Source organism: Somniosus microcephalus, chromosome 14, assembly GCF_052327205.1.
Source record: "Somniosus microcephalus isolate GS21.2 chromosome 14, FLI_Smic_1.0, whole genome shotgun sequence".
NCBI lineage: Eukaryota > Metazoa > Chordata > Chondrichthyes > Squaliformes > Somniosidae > Somniosus > Somniosus microcephalus.
This window is the reverse complement of record NC_141000.1, coordinates 54,609,602-54,625,207: the sequence shown is the minus strand read 5'-3', so window position 1 is coordinate 54,625,207 and position 15,606 is coordinate 54,609,602. Positions and strand designations below refer to the sequence as shown.

At 44.7% G+C, this 15,606-nt stretch overlaps 1 protein-coding gene and 1 long non-coding RNA gene across 6 annotated transcripts in view; one reads left to right on the top strand and one right to left on the bottom strand.

Moving 5' to 3' along the window:
- arxa (aristaless related homeobox a) overlaps window positions 1-3,912 on the bottom strand; it is a 165,435-nt gene extending 161,523 nt beyond the window's left edge. For all 5 annotated transcript variants that reach the window (XM_086006564.1, XM_086006567.1, XM_086006566.1 and 2 more), the window contains exons 1-3: window positions 3,726-3,912; window positions 1,633-2,191; window positions 648-693 (exon numbers count right to left, since the gene is read on the bottom strand). In XM_086006564.1, coding sequence (XP_085862690.1) covers window positions 648-693; window positions 1,633-2,191; window positions 3,726-3,912 — 792 coding nt within the window. The remainder of the gene's footprint in view (window positions 1-647; window positions 694-1,632; window positions 2,192-3,725) is intronic.
- A 388-nt stretch (window positions 3,913-4,300) lies between these two features.
- Window positions 4,301-8,833, top strand: LOC147107493 (uncharacterized). The gene is made up of 2 exons (XR_015080817.1): window positions 4,301-4,390; window positions 6,344-8,833. It is a non-coding gene; the product is annotated as an uncharacterized LOC147107493 (long non-coding RNA).
- Window positions 8,834-15,606: the final 6,773 nt, after the last annotated feature.

Sequence of the window (15,606 nt, the reverse complement as noted above, 5' to 3'; positions counted from 1 at the left end):
TGGCTGCCTGTCACGTTGGGTATTTGACAATAGAACAATGTGTCAACAACACGAGGGAGAATCTCATCATTAGCCCCTTTAATGCAAGAAGCTGTTGTGTATTAAATGAGCCATATGGAATTTATTAGGTCTTATCAGCGCTCGATTGTAACTGTAAAGTGATTTACTCGGCCTTTACCTCCCAACATATGGTTTATGTTCCTCGTGTTCGCAATAAGGCATCAATCATAATGTTTATCGTCGCTTTGGTTATGAGACTTCGAGAGAAAATGCACTGTGGTATGGGCCCTATCAACTTTAACAGCACTTCACTTATGCAGCCCTTACATTTGTTCACTAAAAGCGAAGGAAATTAAATCCTATGTCACTGTTTTAATGCTCCCGGTTGCCGTGGCGCAAAAGCATTCCCATTATTCATATTTGCGCACAATCACATCTGTAGAAAGTCTGACATGGAGCAGTACATTGTGCCTGGCACACTCCAGACTGGGCTGGGATTACACATCCGAGGCTATCTGCCCGCATACTGGTTTAAAAAAAAAGGTAGGTATTAAATTATGTTAAGAAAAAAACCCTACAACTATGTGGAAACAGCAAAGTAAATTCGCCGGGAAACCATCTATCCACAGACATTAGTTGTAACTTACTTGTACTCGTGCTTCTGTTAAATCTAGCCGCATCGCGAGTTCCTCCCTGTACAAAACACAGAAAGAGGTGAAAATACACTTTATACACTCCGATGTTTCGCAGTACCTTTTTTGGAAAGCTAATATTAAACGTGCTAAATGAGGATTAGACATAACCTAGCAGCTATTTACAGGCGCTCTCCAATCTTTCCTGTTTACTTGGGCCATAAAAAAGGGCCAAAGTATGCAAACATCGAGCAAGTCAAGCGACATTGTCAAAAATGTAGGGACCGTTACAGCCATTATTTGATTTAGGAAAGCGCCCATTTCAATCTTAAAAGGAAAGGATTTTTTAAATCTGGAAAGTCGATTGCATTGAAAATGCATTGAAAGTCGTCAAAAAGATTACACTCGTTAATGATTGTTTTCCCCCATTCCCGTCGATAACACACCTGATAACATAAAGACTGTTCCATTTATGTCACATAATTACACTTGTACTGTGTCCTGGAGTGGCTTTGAAAACAATTCGGTGCGCATCCGTGTCCTTTCAGTCAATGGGCTGAAGCTGCATGCCAGCAGAATTAGTCACACGGACTTTCAAAAAATAGAGAACTTACAGTTTCACGCACTGCATTTTCTTCAACGATCAAGGGGCTAATGTTGTTAAATCTATGGGGTGGAGCAATGTGTAGAAGACGATGGGAAAGCGGAATAGACGGGTGTGGAGCGCTGTGTTGCGAGCACTAAATGTTAATCTGGGCGGTCATTACTTTGATAAAGAGGACACTGGCGAGTGTAGTACCGGAAAAGTGATCACCCTCCGATAGATGGTGTCCCTATCATTTGTCCATTTGATGTGGTTGTGGATGTATTAGTTTAGCCCATGAAAATACAAACCAGCGAGTCAGAAACAATTCCAGCCTGGATAGTGTATCAATTACCGTTACAGTCTGGATTCTTGTTTTTATGAGTTTTATCGGAGTTATTTCATGTATACAGATACCTGGTGAAGACATCTGGGTAGTGTGTTTTCTGAAAAGCTCTCTCGAGTTCTTCTAGCTGGTAGCTGGTGAATGTAGTCCTATACCGCCGCTGTTTTCTTTTTAACATGCCTTCTTCAGAGTCACTGCCGGCTGATAAACACAGACTGTCCTCCCCATCCTTCACATCCACGTCCGTCTGAGCCTCCTCCACCAGTTTAGGGGACAAGTCATCTTCAGCCGCGTCTTCTTTCGTGTCTCCCTCGAATGACTTGTCGATCGGCTCCACCGAAACTAAACCTGGAGACTCGGACAAGTTGGGCGCGCTGTCTCCTTGCGTTTTGCCTAAGCTGAAGTTTTCTTTGTACGATTTGCTGCGGCTGATGCTGACTTGAGGAGCCTGGCTGATTTTCAGATCGGCGTTTCGGAACGGTTCGGAGGGCCTGTCTCTTTCCAATTTCTCGTTACCAATCTCGTTAAATCCCCGGGCGTCTAAGATTTTCCCTCCCTGGCTGTACAGCCTTCGGAATTTCGGGGGGAGATGGAGCTCAGAGTCAAACGACATGTTTTCCTTGGGTGATCCTATATATAAAAAGACAGGCATCCGTAAATCAGTCATTTAGAAGGGGTGTAAAAATCACAGTCTGCTCCTCTCACCAAGACTATTTACTAATTAGCCACATTTTACACCGTTTCATGAAATCCTATATTTTAACAGATGCCAACTGGCCGCGGGTCTAAACCGGACACATTGTGCTGGGACACACTGACACCGACCGATTTATCTGCCAGGCAAAGTCATAAATAAGAGCGAAATGTTGGCAGAGACTTTGGCCAATGTTTGGCAAGTGCTCCATTTACTGAAGCTTGAGAATCTGGAGAGTGTAACTACTTTACGTGTAAAATGAATGCAAACTGCCCTCCCCCCAACAGTGTCTTCTAATTAATAAGGGAGGAGATCACCAGACCAGGCCGCGGGAATCGGGGGGTCAGTGTAGCGGGCGACAACAGTATACGTTTTTATTCCGCCCCCCCCTCCCGCCTTCCCAGAGAAGAGTAACACTCCTGAAAGAATCAAAGAATCACCTTTAAAGAACTGGTCAGTTTGTTTCAGGAGCGTGCCTTGTAAAGTGGAGCAACTGCTGCAAACTCCGCAGAGCCGCGCCACCTCCTCCCACTTTATTGTTAGAAAAGCTCGCTTATATCGGAATATTACAACTTAAACAGCGCGCTGCCAATGCCACTAATGTCTGGAGATTTTAAACCATTTATTCCCATTTGCAGCTAATATGACACACATGAAGTTATTTTTACATTCTTTGATTTTACTGTAGATATAGAATGGGGATTGAAAATTCGCCGCCCTCCCCCCATTGCTATTCTATCGGGAACCTTTATCGACTTTAATCTATTTTAATCTACTTTCCTTCTCGAAATCTTACTGAAAAACTTGATTTCACTGAATCATTCTTTGTATTTAAAATTAAATGTCTTTTTAAAATCCCGAATCATTCCTAAATGTTTCATGCAAGTCTCCATCCATTGATATTTAAAAGTTGTATCAACTAAGATGACGATAGAGATAAGGAGAGAAGGGGTGAAAGTTAGAACAGGGGGTCCTTTTTTCGAAGCTTATTTAACGGGAAAGGCGCAATTTGATATAGGTGTGTTTTTCGACAGCATATTTGGAAAGTAACCAATGGCATATACGCCATCTCTATCAAGGCACATTAATAATTGTAAACAAAAGTCCAAGGTTTTATATAAATACAAAATTAAAAAAAACTGTTGTGGTACACGAATCGGTAATATAATCTTCAACATTTTCTGCACTAGTCAGGTATCCCTAGCCTGAACTAGAAAGTACTTGGACTACTGCAAAATGACCAAGTGTTTTAAGACACATTTTACACAGTACACGTCCCTCAAACAATACTATGCAGATTTGCAAACAAGGCACCGATGCTATGCACACTGGAGTTCTAGTGTCAACACTTCCAACCCTTTGTAGAGAAACGCGAAGTTATTTTTTTGCTTAAAAGTGCAGGCTGGATCTTCGGTGCTAGGATCGATTGAAGTTTTCCACCCCTCCCCCTGTAAAAAAAAAACTCCTTACCTTCACTAGCTGTGTCCGGGTCATTCCTGGCTGCGAGAAGCGGCAACGCTTGGGCGCCAATACACCTAATCTTACAGGGGCTCCTCCTGCCCAGAATACTGTCGATGCAGTAAGAGGAGAGCAAAGTTGGGGATTTACTTTTGCACTCGGATCTCTCGCAGATCTCCTCCTTGTATTGAGTTGTCATGGTTCGAGCCTGGGTTCTGGGTGCCGGAGGCTGCGACTGCCCCACTTGTACAGCGATCGCTCTTGCTCTGATCCAGGCACTAATGACATTTGTATTGGGCTGTAATTGCTTTCCTCCCGATTCTCCAATGCACGTGCTGAAGACCCTGTGATTGGCTCAGGGAGGTCTGCGGAGCCGCTTTTTTTTACTTTCCTCCAACACGAAGTTTGGGCGAAGAGGAAAACACGATCTGGAGCTTGAAGGAATGAACCTCGGTGAAGAGACCGGTTCCTCTTGGTTGAGTTGCACAGAGCGGCTGTTCGAGCTAGCAGAGCAGGCGGTGAAGCTGAACAGACCACTTTCCCGAGCAGATAAGTACAGTAAGACGCAGATTTCACCTGGCAACTTCGAGCTGACCTGTGAACACGTTAACAGACTTTTCAATGCTTAAGTTTTGAAAAAGTTCTGGCATTCTGACTCACACTCTGGAAAAAATAAAGTAAGATATACCGATCGTGTAGGTTCCATATATATTGTAATAACTCGTTAAGCTTTCTGTATCTAACATTTGTGAGTTACAACATAAACGAAAGTGCTGACTTTATATCGTTCACACCAAAGTGTTTGCATCAATATGATATATTCAATTTGGAAAGTAATATATTTCAGGATCTAATCTTTAACTATCGAATTATAACTCAAACACCAACCCTGCTCCATCAGTTAAATATTGCGAATGAATGAACTATAATTGGGTCACTATTATTTACTGTCTGCTTAAACATTATAGCCAGTTGGTATGAAGCGATATTTCCCCCTCTGTTGTCGGAAGGTGAATTAAATGGAACGCTCAGCTGACTTAGTTTTTTAAAAACAATTTGAAGAATTTCAGCCTGTAATCCCGCAAACGTCTGGAAACCCGGCACGCCAAAGAGTCCGCAACAGGACTTCGTAACTACCCCCTCTTCATCCATCAAATTAAGGGATAGATTAACTTGTAATGTGATATATTAAACGTTCGTATTCGTGGCTAAATGTGTTTTACAATAATACCGATTGTGGTGATTTTTTTTAGATATGGATCTCGTCAATGAACATGATATATACTGACAGGAATGTGATTTGGACTGAATAGTTGATCACTGTTGAGATGAATAATCATTTCATAAACTGATCTTGTAAAGCCCTTTTATGGGACATAATAAGTAACGTGGACCGGCCAAATTGCCCAAAAACAGAAACTCGATTCGGTGTGAAAATTAACTTGATTATAAACTGCGTTTATTCTCACAAAATCCCGTGTAAATGGCGTATTACCGGTATTTCGCAGCGGAGAACTTAATGCTATATCTATAATAGCACTCCACGACTAAAAAGGCGCATTGCGTGACTTCCTGGGGGGTGGAGAGCCTGAAACGTTTTGTTTTTCCAGCGCAGATCTAAATTTAATTACACAGCTCATCCTTATATCAGCATTCTAGTCCGAAACAGAATGCGCTTTCGACTCCGTTTTCATTCGGGTTTCGTGTCATTAAATACCGTCAGTTTTCAAAAAATATGTAACTTTTGGGAACTAGTACACCTGCAGATAAATAATCCTGAACTAGAATTTCTGTCCAGATTTCGGGCAGTTGGGGTTAGAGGAAAGCACATCATAACCGAGAGAGAGAGAGAGAGAGAGTTAGAGTTCGGAAATGACACACTAATCAGCCAGAGAGGGAAGCTCGACCGTGAACATGTATCTGTCTCTCTCCCTGTCTCCCGCACACATCAAACAGACCTGCAAAGCCACAGCGGCGGGGGGAAGACAGGCTGTTAAATCTAGTAAATACTTAACGCTCTTGCAGAATATATTCGCTTGAGCATATACAAATTCGCAACGCTGTATCAACTAAATCTCGAAAAGAAAAAAAGGAAAATGGTATTATAAAGGTAAATGTAATTATCAGCATAACGTTAATTTTTTTTTAAAAAGACGAGACACGTAGATTCATACTTTATTCATGTATTTTAACAAACATTAAAATAAAAACCATATAAATATTTGACCTGTTTCATCGTCTAGCGCTTCAAGATGCGAAATAAACTGCTTTTGACGAAAGGCAGGCGGAACTGCTTTATTTCAGCAAGATGCGATTTATTAAAAACAAATCATATTCAGGACGTTTGTGCAGCTGCAAATATGGATTACTGTCATGAACTAAGCACGAACATCTCGCACTGCCTGAAATAAACGTAACAAGGCTTTAGTGTAGACACAGATTGCTCATTCTTGTTTGTTGTGGGAGGATGACTGAAGATGAAAGTCAGGCAGGAGCTGGATTAGGACCTGAGGAGAACGTATGTTAACCGGCCGGGTGTCCTCCCAGCGCACCGTCCCGGGAGCTCGGGAACGTCTCGCCTTCCAATTAGTAAAACACAATTAAAAGGCTTAATATTCGATTATTTACAGGGACCAAGCGGTTTGAACATGCGTGCGTATTTGCCTGAGAAAGAAGTGGGAACACGATGGTGGGTTTGTGCCACTCGGTGAGCTGTGATTGCTCCTTTTTGTAAACGAATAAAATTGACGTAAATGTACCGTCTCGGCGATTAAAAGTGCCAGATATGTTAATGCAAAGTGCGTTATTAACACTCATAATTAACTCCTCGCTTGTAATCGAATGTGTCAGTCTTACACAACACAAGTAAAGGCAGATACAAGCTAATGACGCTGGAACCAATGGGTGCTGATTGTTTGATTATTATGCCATCTTGAAAATCTTTTTTTTAAAGAGCTAAATTCCTTCGAGGATAAGTGCCAGGAACATATGTTGTGGCTGATAACCATTGCTGTTGGAATATTTAGTCAACAGTTCTTTGCCACCTCTACTCAGCACCATCTTCAGCAGCGTGTGTGCATCTCCGCGTGTTTATAGACAGTTATATCTCAAACATAGCCGGCTTAAAGCTGCACTATGAAGTAACGGACAAGCTCCTTAACCACTCTGATCAGATTGTCTCAATCGCCAATCGCCTCTGTCCCAATAAATTCACTCCATTTCAGTACAACTCTTAAGTACGATTCCAAATACACTTTCTTGACTGCTGTATAAACTGAAACGAGCAGACGGAAGAACAGCGGAATGGAACCACATAACTATCATTGCGAACAAATGGACGGGGTGCAGTTTATCATTACGAAGCAACTGGTAAAAAAGGGGGAGAATTAATTTGTTTTAATAATGAAACTGGTAGCGATTAATATCGATCGAAATTGTCAGGAGTTAAGTAATAAAATAGAGTGTGTGAAGGACGAGGAATGCATTTGGAAAGCTGAGATGTGGCAAGGCCGGTGAGTTCTCTCGCACGGACACTGAAATAATTATTAGTAACACGCGGGCGGGTGGGTTTCCCAACCAGGTTGGGGGTTTATTTTATGTACCGATGGCATCATTATAAATTGCACGAAAAATTCACACAACTCCACTAATCTCGTTTCACTTTTGCGCCACTTGTGTTTCCTAATTAATCCTGAACTAAAATATGTTTCACAAAGCAGCGGAATAACTCTATGAACCTGAGAGTTCATTCTACATGGACTGGCTGTTTGCGGCCTGTTTTTCAAACGCCATATATATAGTTTCCTATATAAATGCATTTATAATATATATATCTATTTATATGAGGAACTGTTTGTATAAACAAACTATATAACATTTGGATTAATACAGGTACACGGGATCTTTTACCTGCTATTTCGGAATGCCCTCTGTTCAGGGGCAGTGAGAGGGGAACAATTGAATTCTCATCTGCCCTCAGCGAATACCTATTTGTCATCAATGCCTCCAATTTGAAATATTTTCACCCAGCCCCCCCCCCCCCCCCCAGGTGAACCTCTCTAAAACATGTACCCGGACCCATTTATCACATTCTACTATAACATAGCACGAAAGCTCAGGGACATTAATGCGGCAAGAGCGAAAAGTACAGTATTTACTTACTGTCCTTTGCCATTGAACAGAGGAGTTTATATAGAGCGTTTTAAAACTCCAGTGTTAGTGCTTTGATCGCTGTAAATTAAATGATGTTTACATTTTGTTCATTCCCTGTCTGGGCCTTTTGATATTGTCATAGTTAACAATTGTTTTCATGGATGATTCCGCTTCACCCGTTAAAAAGTATGAATTTCGTACGGACTGTTTAAAACCTAACTCCAGCCAACCCCATTAAAATATATGTACGAGAGCTCACAGCTCAATAGCACGGTTTACGGACGATCAGCTGGAGTTTGAACTGGTGTGTCTGTGCTCAGGTACACAGGTTGACGGCGGCTACTCAACTTCCAAGTCAGGAAAGTCTGTGCTGAAATTCAAGCATCACTTAACACAGCGACATAAAATACACCGGGAATGGGAATATCATCCCACTGATCATCCCACGCGCGACAAGCAAACTCTTAAAACCAGTAAAATACAACAAATTATTTTCCAATTAATATATATATATATATATTCATAACGATTATTTAAACTCAAGATAATAGCCTTGTAGAAAACCGAAACACTGCACCTCACCCCAGATTGTTTCCGATGCCGGTCCAGTGATGGGTGCAGATACTCAGCTTATTGTTAAACTCAAACTACCGTTAAACATCGAACAGATTGCTTGGAGTGGTGAAATAACGAAGAGTCACAGAATTATACTCACATAAGCGTTGGGCAATCTCTGATAAAAAAAGTTAAAATAACAAAACTTGCTAATCACATTTAATTAACATAATAAATTAACCTATTTAAAACTGAAAGCGGAAAATGCGAAAGGAGAATCATCTATACCAACAGCCAGTTCTCTTTTCCTAGGCATGTATGTCGTGTTGCTGTATATATATTCTATATGTAATAGAGAAGTACACATTTATTTTCTTATCAAATGAAAAAATACATTAAGCATTTTGTCGTCAGTTATGAAGTACGGTTTCAATTTATTTACGATGCGACATGGTCTGAATGCGGTTCTGGAAAAGGAACTTTTTTTTTCTCTTGCGAAGATGCAACATGAAAAATAAAGTGATGGGGAAACAAGCCGTTCAGGATACCCGGAATCCTACGTTTTTCAATGGGATGGCTCCATCTGGTGGCCGAAACATTAATGGCCGAATTAAAAAGGAAATACTGCAAATGTTGGACATATAAAATAAAAACGGAAAATGCTGGCAATGCGCAGCAGCTCAGCCAGATCTGTAAGGATAAAAGTCAAGCCATGAAGTTTTGTGTGTGTCTGCTGCTCTTTATGCTGACTGACTCACCGTGTATTTGCAACATTTTTTGTTTTTATTTAATTAATAGATGAAACCGCAGCAAGAATGAAACTGGAGCCACAATTGTTGGTCACTATTACATCTATATGATCCGAGCAATATTGGGTACGCTTACTTCTAAATAGACATGATTCAGATAGGGATTTCTAATTACATCACATAATTTATAAAATTTTTGCTGATTAAGTTTTAACAAGAACAACAACTTGCATTTATATAGCACCAGGTTCATAACACATCCCAAGGTGCTTCGCAGGAGTGTAATCAAACACAATTTGACACCGAGTCACATAAGGAGATATTAGGACAGGAGAGTTAAGTTTTAAGGAGCAACTTAAAGGAGGAGAGAGGTAGAGAGTTGGAGAGGTTTAGGGAATTACATTTGTGGTGGGGACCAAAGACAATGGTTTCAGTCTTCCTAATATTTAGTTGGAGGAAATTTCTGCTTATTCAATGCTGGATGTGGGACAAGCAGCATGACAAAACAGAGGCAGTGGAGGGGCCGAGAGAGGTGGTGGTGAGGTAGAGCTGGATATCGTCAGTGCACATGTGGAACTTGACGTGTTTTCGGACGATGTCGCCAACGGGCACCATGTAGATGAGAAATAAGAGGGGGCCTAGGATAGATCCTTGGGGAACTCCAGAGGTAAAAGTGCAGGAGTGGGAAGAGAAGCCATTGCAGGAGATTCTCTGGCAACGACTGGACAGATAAGAATGGAACCAGGTGAGGGCAGTCCCACCCAGCTGGACGATGGAGGAGAGGTGTTGGAGGAGGATGGTGTGGTCAATCATGTCAAAAGCTGCAGACAGGTTGAGAAGGCTGAGGAGGGCTAGTTTACCTTGATCACAGTCACATAGGATGTCATTTGTGACTTTATTAAGAGCCATTTCAGTGCTGTGGCAGGGGCAGAGACTTGATTGGAGGGAATCAGACATGGAATTGCGGGAAAGATGGGCATGGATTTGGGAGGTGACAACACATTCAAGGACTTTGTAGAGGAAAGGGAGTTTGGAGATAGGGCAGTAGTTTGCAAGGATAGAGGAGTCAAGGGTGTGTTTTTTGAGGAGAGGGGTGATGATGGCAGACTTGAAGGGGAGGGGGAGAGAGAACTGTTAATAATATCAGCTAACATGGGGCCAGGAAGGGATGTTGGGTGGTCAGCAGTTTGGTGGGAATGGGTTCGAGGGAGCATGAGGTGGGTTTTACGGACAAGATGAGCTCGGAGAGGGCATGAGGGGAGATAGGAGGGAAACTTGAGAAAGATGCGAGTTCTGGGTTAGAGCAGGGGAACCTTAGAGGAAGTATGGCTTGGTGGGCTAGAGGAGGGGAGGGAAGCGGCAGAGGCAGCTGAATGGATGGTCTCAATCTTAGAGACAAAGAGCTACATGAGCTCCTCGCACTTGTTGTTGGAGGTGAGGGTGGAGGGGGGCAGGGAAGAGGGGTTTAAGACAATTTGTAGTGGAGAAGAGAAGCCGGGGGTTATCTTAACATCTAAAATAAAAGTCTGCTGTAAATTATCCACTAAATTATGCCTTAAGTTCTTAGAAAGAACAATGCCAATCAAAACCTGTTCTATTAGAGACATTACTAAATGCTCAAACAGTATGTTGGGCCACCTGGGAACTTTTTAAACTTAATTTTTAACAAAGAGTCACCAGGACATATGTTAAAACAATAGAAGGCAGTGCATGTGTGCAAAGATACATATGTGCAATGATGATACATATGTGCAAACATACATAGAGTCATAGAATGGTTACAGCATAGAAGGAGGTCATTCGGTCTGTTGCGCCTGTGCCAGCTCTCTGAAAGTGCACTTCAGGTAGTCCCACTCCCCCGTCCTTTCCTCGTAGCCCTGCAAATTTTTTTCCTTCAGATACTGTAGAATTCGCAAAATTGAACATTGTCCTATAAGGGCCTATTGGCAGAAAAGGCCTTAATTTTTAAAGACTGTTTTAAAAGAAGCCCAGAAAAAGAGGCACACAAAATGGCCGCCAGACCCCGTGACCAGCTTTTGGGACACTTTAAAATGGTTCCTGCAGTCCCCAGACAGCTTTTGTGGATTCAGCCCACAGTAGGTTCTGGAAGGCAGTTTCAGGGAAAACAAAACCAGACAGAGCCCCATACATATAGATTGGATGCAGATCCGATCAGATCGGCCTGTAGATAAAGGCCATCTAAATGTTTACCCAGACAAAGGGGAACAGATTCAAGTTCGAAAAGGGACATTAAAGACAATACAAGGTCATTCCAGACCAGAGATGGCAGTTACCGGCCATCCTGAAGATACTTTAAAAACAAAGACTACCCCGCTGTGCTACAAGCCCGCCAAAAGTTAAACAAAGACTAACCTTGATTTGGTGGGAGATAAGGGCCACCATGGAAAAGTATAACTGGAGTCCCGGGGTAGCCATCGGGAGCTTTTGGAGCTTTTGGAGCTTTTTGCAGCTTTTAGCTTGGTAGTTTTTGAAGAGCCAGTCGTTTCGAGAGATTGCTCGGGGGTCCGAAGAAGGCCTTTTCGAACTCAGAAGAAGAAGACGAGACCCGGGGTAGTTATCGGGAGATAATCAACAAAAACCCCGGGCCGTTGACGAGACGAGAAGAAGAGGAGACGAAACGCCCTACTGAACGGGTAGCCACCTGCGTCGTGCGCAGGAGCACGGAAAAATCGAGACTGTGACCACCATCATTGTATGCAGGAGCACCGAGAAGACAGCCGGTGGGTGAAACAATGGACTGCGAGTCCTGCTGAATTAAGGTGGCCGAGACGCCATTAGCCTGGGCAGCCCGCTGCGCCTACAGCCCAACGACCACGTGGAGACAGGATGCCTGAGAGGACCAAAATGCAGACTTCAAAACATCTATGTTTCTAACTGGGATTGGTGAGCATGTTTCTGGCCCCTCATAATCTAATCTAGCTAGGTTTAGGGGGTGGGCATTTAGGGGATAATTAACAATGAGTTGTTGTCCCTCGATGTTCCGTGTGCTTCCCTATTTCATGATGAACCTTGTAAAGCGTAATATGCCTGTAGATATGTTGGTTAGTATTGTATTATGATTTGTTTTTCCCTCCCATGTACCTTATTGGCTTACATTCAATTTTTCCTCTATGCAATAAAATTTCATTTCGTTTCATTAAACCTGGTCTATAGAGTATTCTCTGCATTGTAGTTCCTGCCTCAAAGTCCAGTGTATAGAACCTAAGGGGTGAGTGAGTCGAACCACTCGGTGAATTACTGTGCAAAAGAGAGAGGCCTCTAGAGCGAGAGAGACCTCGTCGATCGAAAACCCCTTACAGAAAATGGCGACCGCGGCAGGACACTGGCAGCAGGATTGCAATGTATTAGACCCAGGTTTAAATGGACGAAATGTTATGGATGAGAGGATAGCGGATCATGTTTTTGGTAAGGTAAATCTCACTAAGCAGTGGATTTCCGATCTCTTACTGGATGGGCGTCCGGTAGACGCAACCGTCAGGTGGACAGAGAGTAAAGAACATAAAAAGTCAGTTGAGAAGGCAGTGTGGCTGATGTGCTACAAAAGACAAGTCCATATTTTGGACAGAGTCGTTGCAGCGCAGGCAGCCAAGATCAAAACCAGGCTTCAGAAATAGAGGAAAAGGCCATGGGTGGGGGAAAGCTGATCGCAGCGCTTCACGCGCTGAATCAGAAACGCCAAACTATAGCCAGCCAACATCAGGCTAAAGTAGAGTACCTGGAATGTCAGGTCACTGAGGCAAAGCTTCATGAAGCGAGAATACGGGAGAAAAACGCTCGCCTCGCACAACAGCTAAGAGCGCAGGAGGAGAAAGTAGTAGAGGTTAAGGCAGCTTACAAGCTGGCCATTGAGAACGGGTTTGAGAGCGCAGACCACGGCCCCTGCCAGAAGGCATTAGAAGACCTAAGAACGGCCCTGGCGAAGGCAAAAGGCATGGTGTGCCTCGTAAGCCCAAAAGCGAGTCAAATAGACTTCCTGAAGGAATCCAAAAGACCGATTCCACACGAAGTAGTTATGGCACCAGCCACTGAATCCTCAGCACCGCCGAGCTATAGTGAGGTTTGGCCCAAAGGGGGGGTGGTAGAAGGGGAGGAAGCTGAGGTAGAACCGGAGGAAGAACAACCCCCGGTAGTGAAGCCGGAGCGGCACCAATGTGTCCTACTCGGCACCAGAAGTACGGTCCCGTTGACGCAAATGGCGTTGATGGACCCCTCCTGAATCAGATCGTGTTGCCCCACGGTGCCCAACAACTTAGAGCGATGGTGAGCCACCTTCCAAAACTGTCCGAAAAGGGAGATCCCTTGGTCCATTTCAGGGAGATAGAGCAGACAGCCGCCGTCAATGACTGTGACGGTCCGGAACAGGCTAAGATGTTGCTATTCTCCCTGGATAGTACAATCCTTCAGTGCCTCTCAGACGGGAGTAAGAGGGGGCAGAGAGGGTATGAGGAACTCCGGGACGAGGTCCTGGAGGTTATGGGAGTGGACGACGGCAACCCGTTCCTCCGTGTGGAAGGGACTACGCAGCTAACTGGAGAACCCCCATGGGTTTTCGCAGAAAGGCTGTGGCCAGTGTATCGGCGCAGCTGTCCGGGCATGCTTGAACAGGCCGCAATGAACAATGTCCAGTGGGTTCATTGGCTCCACTGCCTGGTTGCCAACAGCTCACCGCAGATACGGGCCCAAGCAAAATCTTGGTTTGACCCCCAAGGTCCCGGGATCACAGAGGAGACAGTGCTCCGACAGCTCACCATTGCATATAAGAATTGCAGGAGTCAGGAGACACCCACCTCTAAGGGAAAAGTGCATGAGGCAAAACCCGCAGCCCCAAGTAAAAAGGAATGGCATCAGGAGGGGAATCGCCCTCCCCAAGCCAAGCTCAATTGCTACGGGTGTGGGAAGGATGGACATTGGCGCAGGGACTGTAAAAATTCGTGGAAGGATAATAAGGGAAGATCTCCCGCAGCCCAAGCCCAAGCCCAGACCGCCACCCCAGCATGAGTCCAGGTCCAAGCCGCAGCCCCGTCCCAGAAAAGGGAACCGGTGCAGCTATGGATCCCGCTGCGATAGAGTCAATTTTAGAGACAATGCGGTCTCTTATGATTTCGCAGGGGAGGGTAGCAGCCACCACCGGTCCTGTCGTTCTCGCAACCCCAACCGTTTCACCCCAATGACTAGAGCCCATTTACCTGTGTTCGCTGCGATATGATTTATGGAGACGACTCCTCGTGGAGATGGAAGTAGAGCAGGAAAGGGGGACCTATCTGTTGGATACGGGGGCATCGTGCACCGTGATCCACACAGCTAACCCTACCACCTCACCTCTGTCCACCGGGGTTCCATATAGTCTGTCAGGCTTCACAGGCAAAGAACAGGCTGGCGCATTCTCCATCCCTCTCTCCATTCATTTAGGACCACTCCGCACCACGTGGAAGTGTATACTGATGAAGTGGGAGGTGGAGGGTGGAAAAGGAATCCTTGGGTCTGATCTCTTAGTGGAACACGGGATTCTCGTGGATCTGAGAAATCACTGTCTCTGAGGAGCGAGTACGGGTAAGAGAGGCGAGGTAGTCATCATTCCAGGTAAGGAAGGGAGAGGGACCCTATGTATCGTGAAGCCAAAAAAGGGCTACGACCTCGAGCTCATGGTTGCAAGTGTCCCACAAGATCTGCAGGCATTCGTGTCAGACCACCTGACTACGTTTGCCACTCACAAACACGATTGCGGGAGGGTCACCGGGTTTGAGGTCAGAGTAGACGGGGACCTCATGGCCCGACCCCAAAAACAGTACAACTTCCCCAGGGAAGCGGAGCCTGACATGGAGACAGCAATGTCTTCACTGGTGCAGCAGGGCGTGTTGAGGCCGATAGCCACCCACGTGAACTCTCCTTTGTGGCCGGTGAAGAAGCCGGACAATTCCTGGAGAGCCATGGTGGACTACAGAGTCCTCAATAGTAACATCCCAGCCTGCGCGCCGACGGTAGCAGCAGTTGCTGACCTGATAGGGAGTATTCCAGCATCCGCGACCACGTTCACGGTGCTGGATATTTCCAACGGGTTTTGGTCCATCCCTTTAAGGAGGGAGGATCAGTACAAGTTTGCCTTTACCTTTAAAGGGCAACAGTACACCTGGAACTGCTTGCCACAGGGTTTCCATAACAGCCCCAGCATTTTCCATCAATGTATGGCAGGGAGCTTAAAAGAGTTCAGCCAGCCCAATCAGCTAGTGCAGTATGTGGACGACCTGCTCCTGTTCACAGATTCCAGAGAGGAGCATGGTCCTCTATTGGCCGAGCTATTGGAGCTGTTAGGCAGAAAGGGTTTCAAGGTGAACCCAAAGAAGGCACGGATCGGCCAGCAGGAAGTAAAATTCCTGGGCCTGACCATCCGCGCTGGAGAGAGAGCCATAGACAAGGCA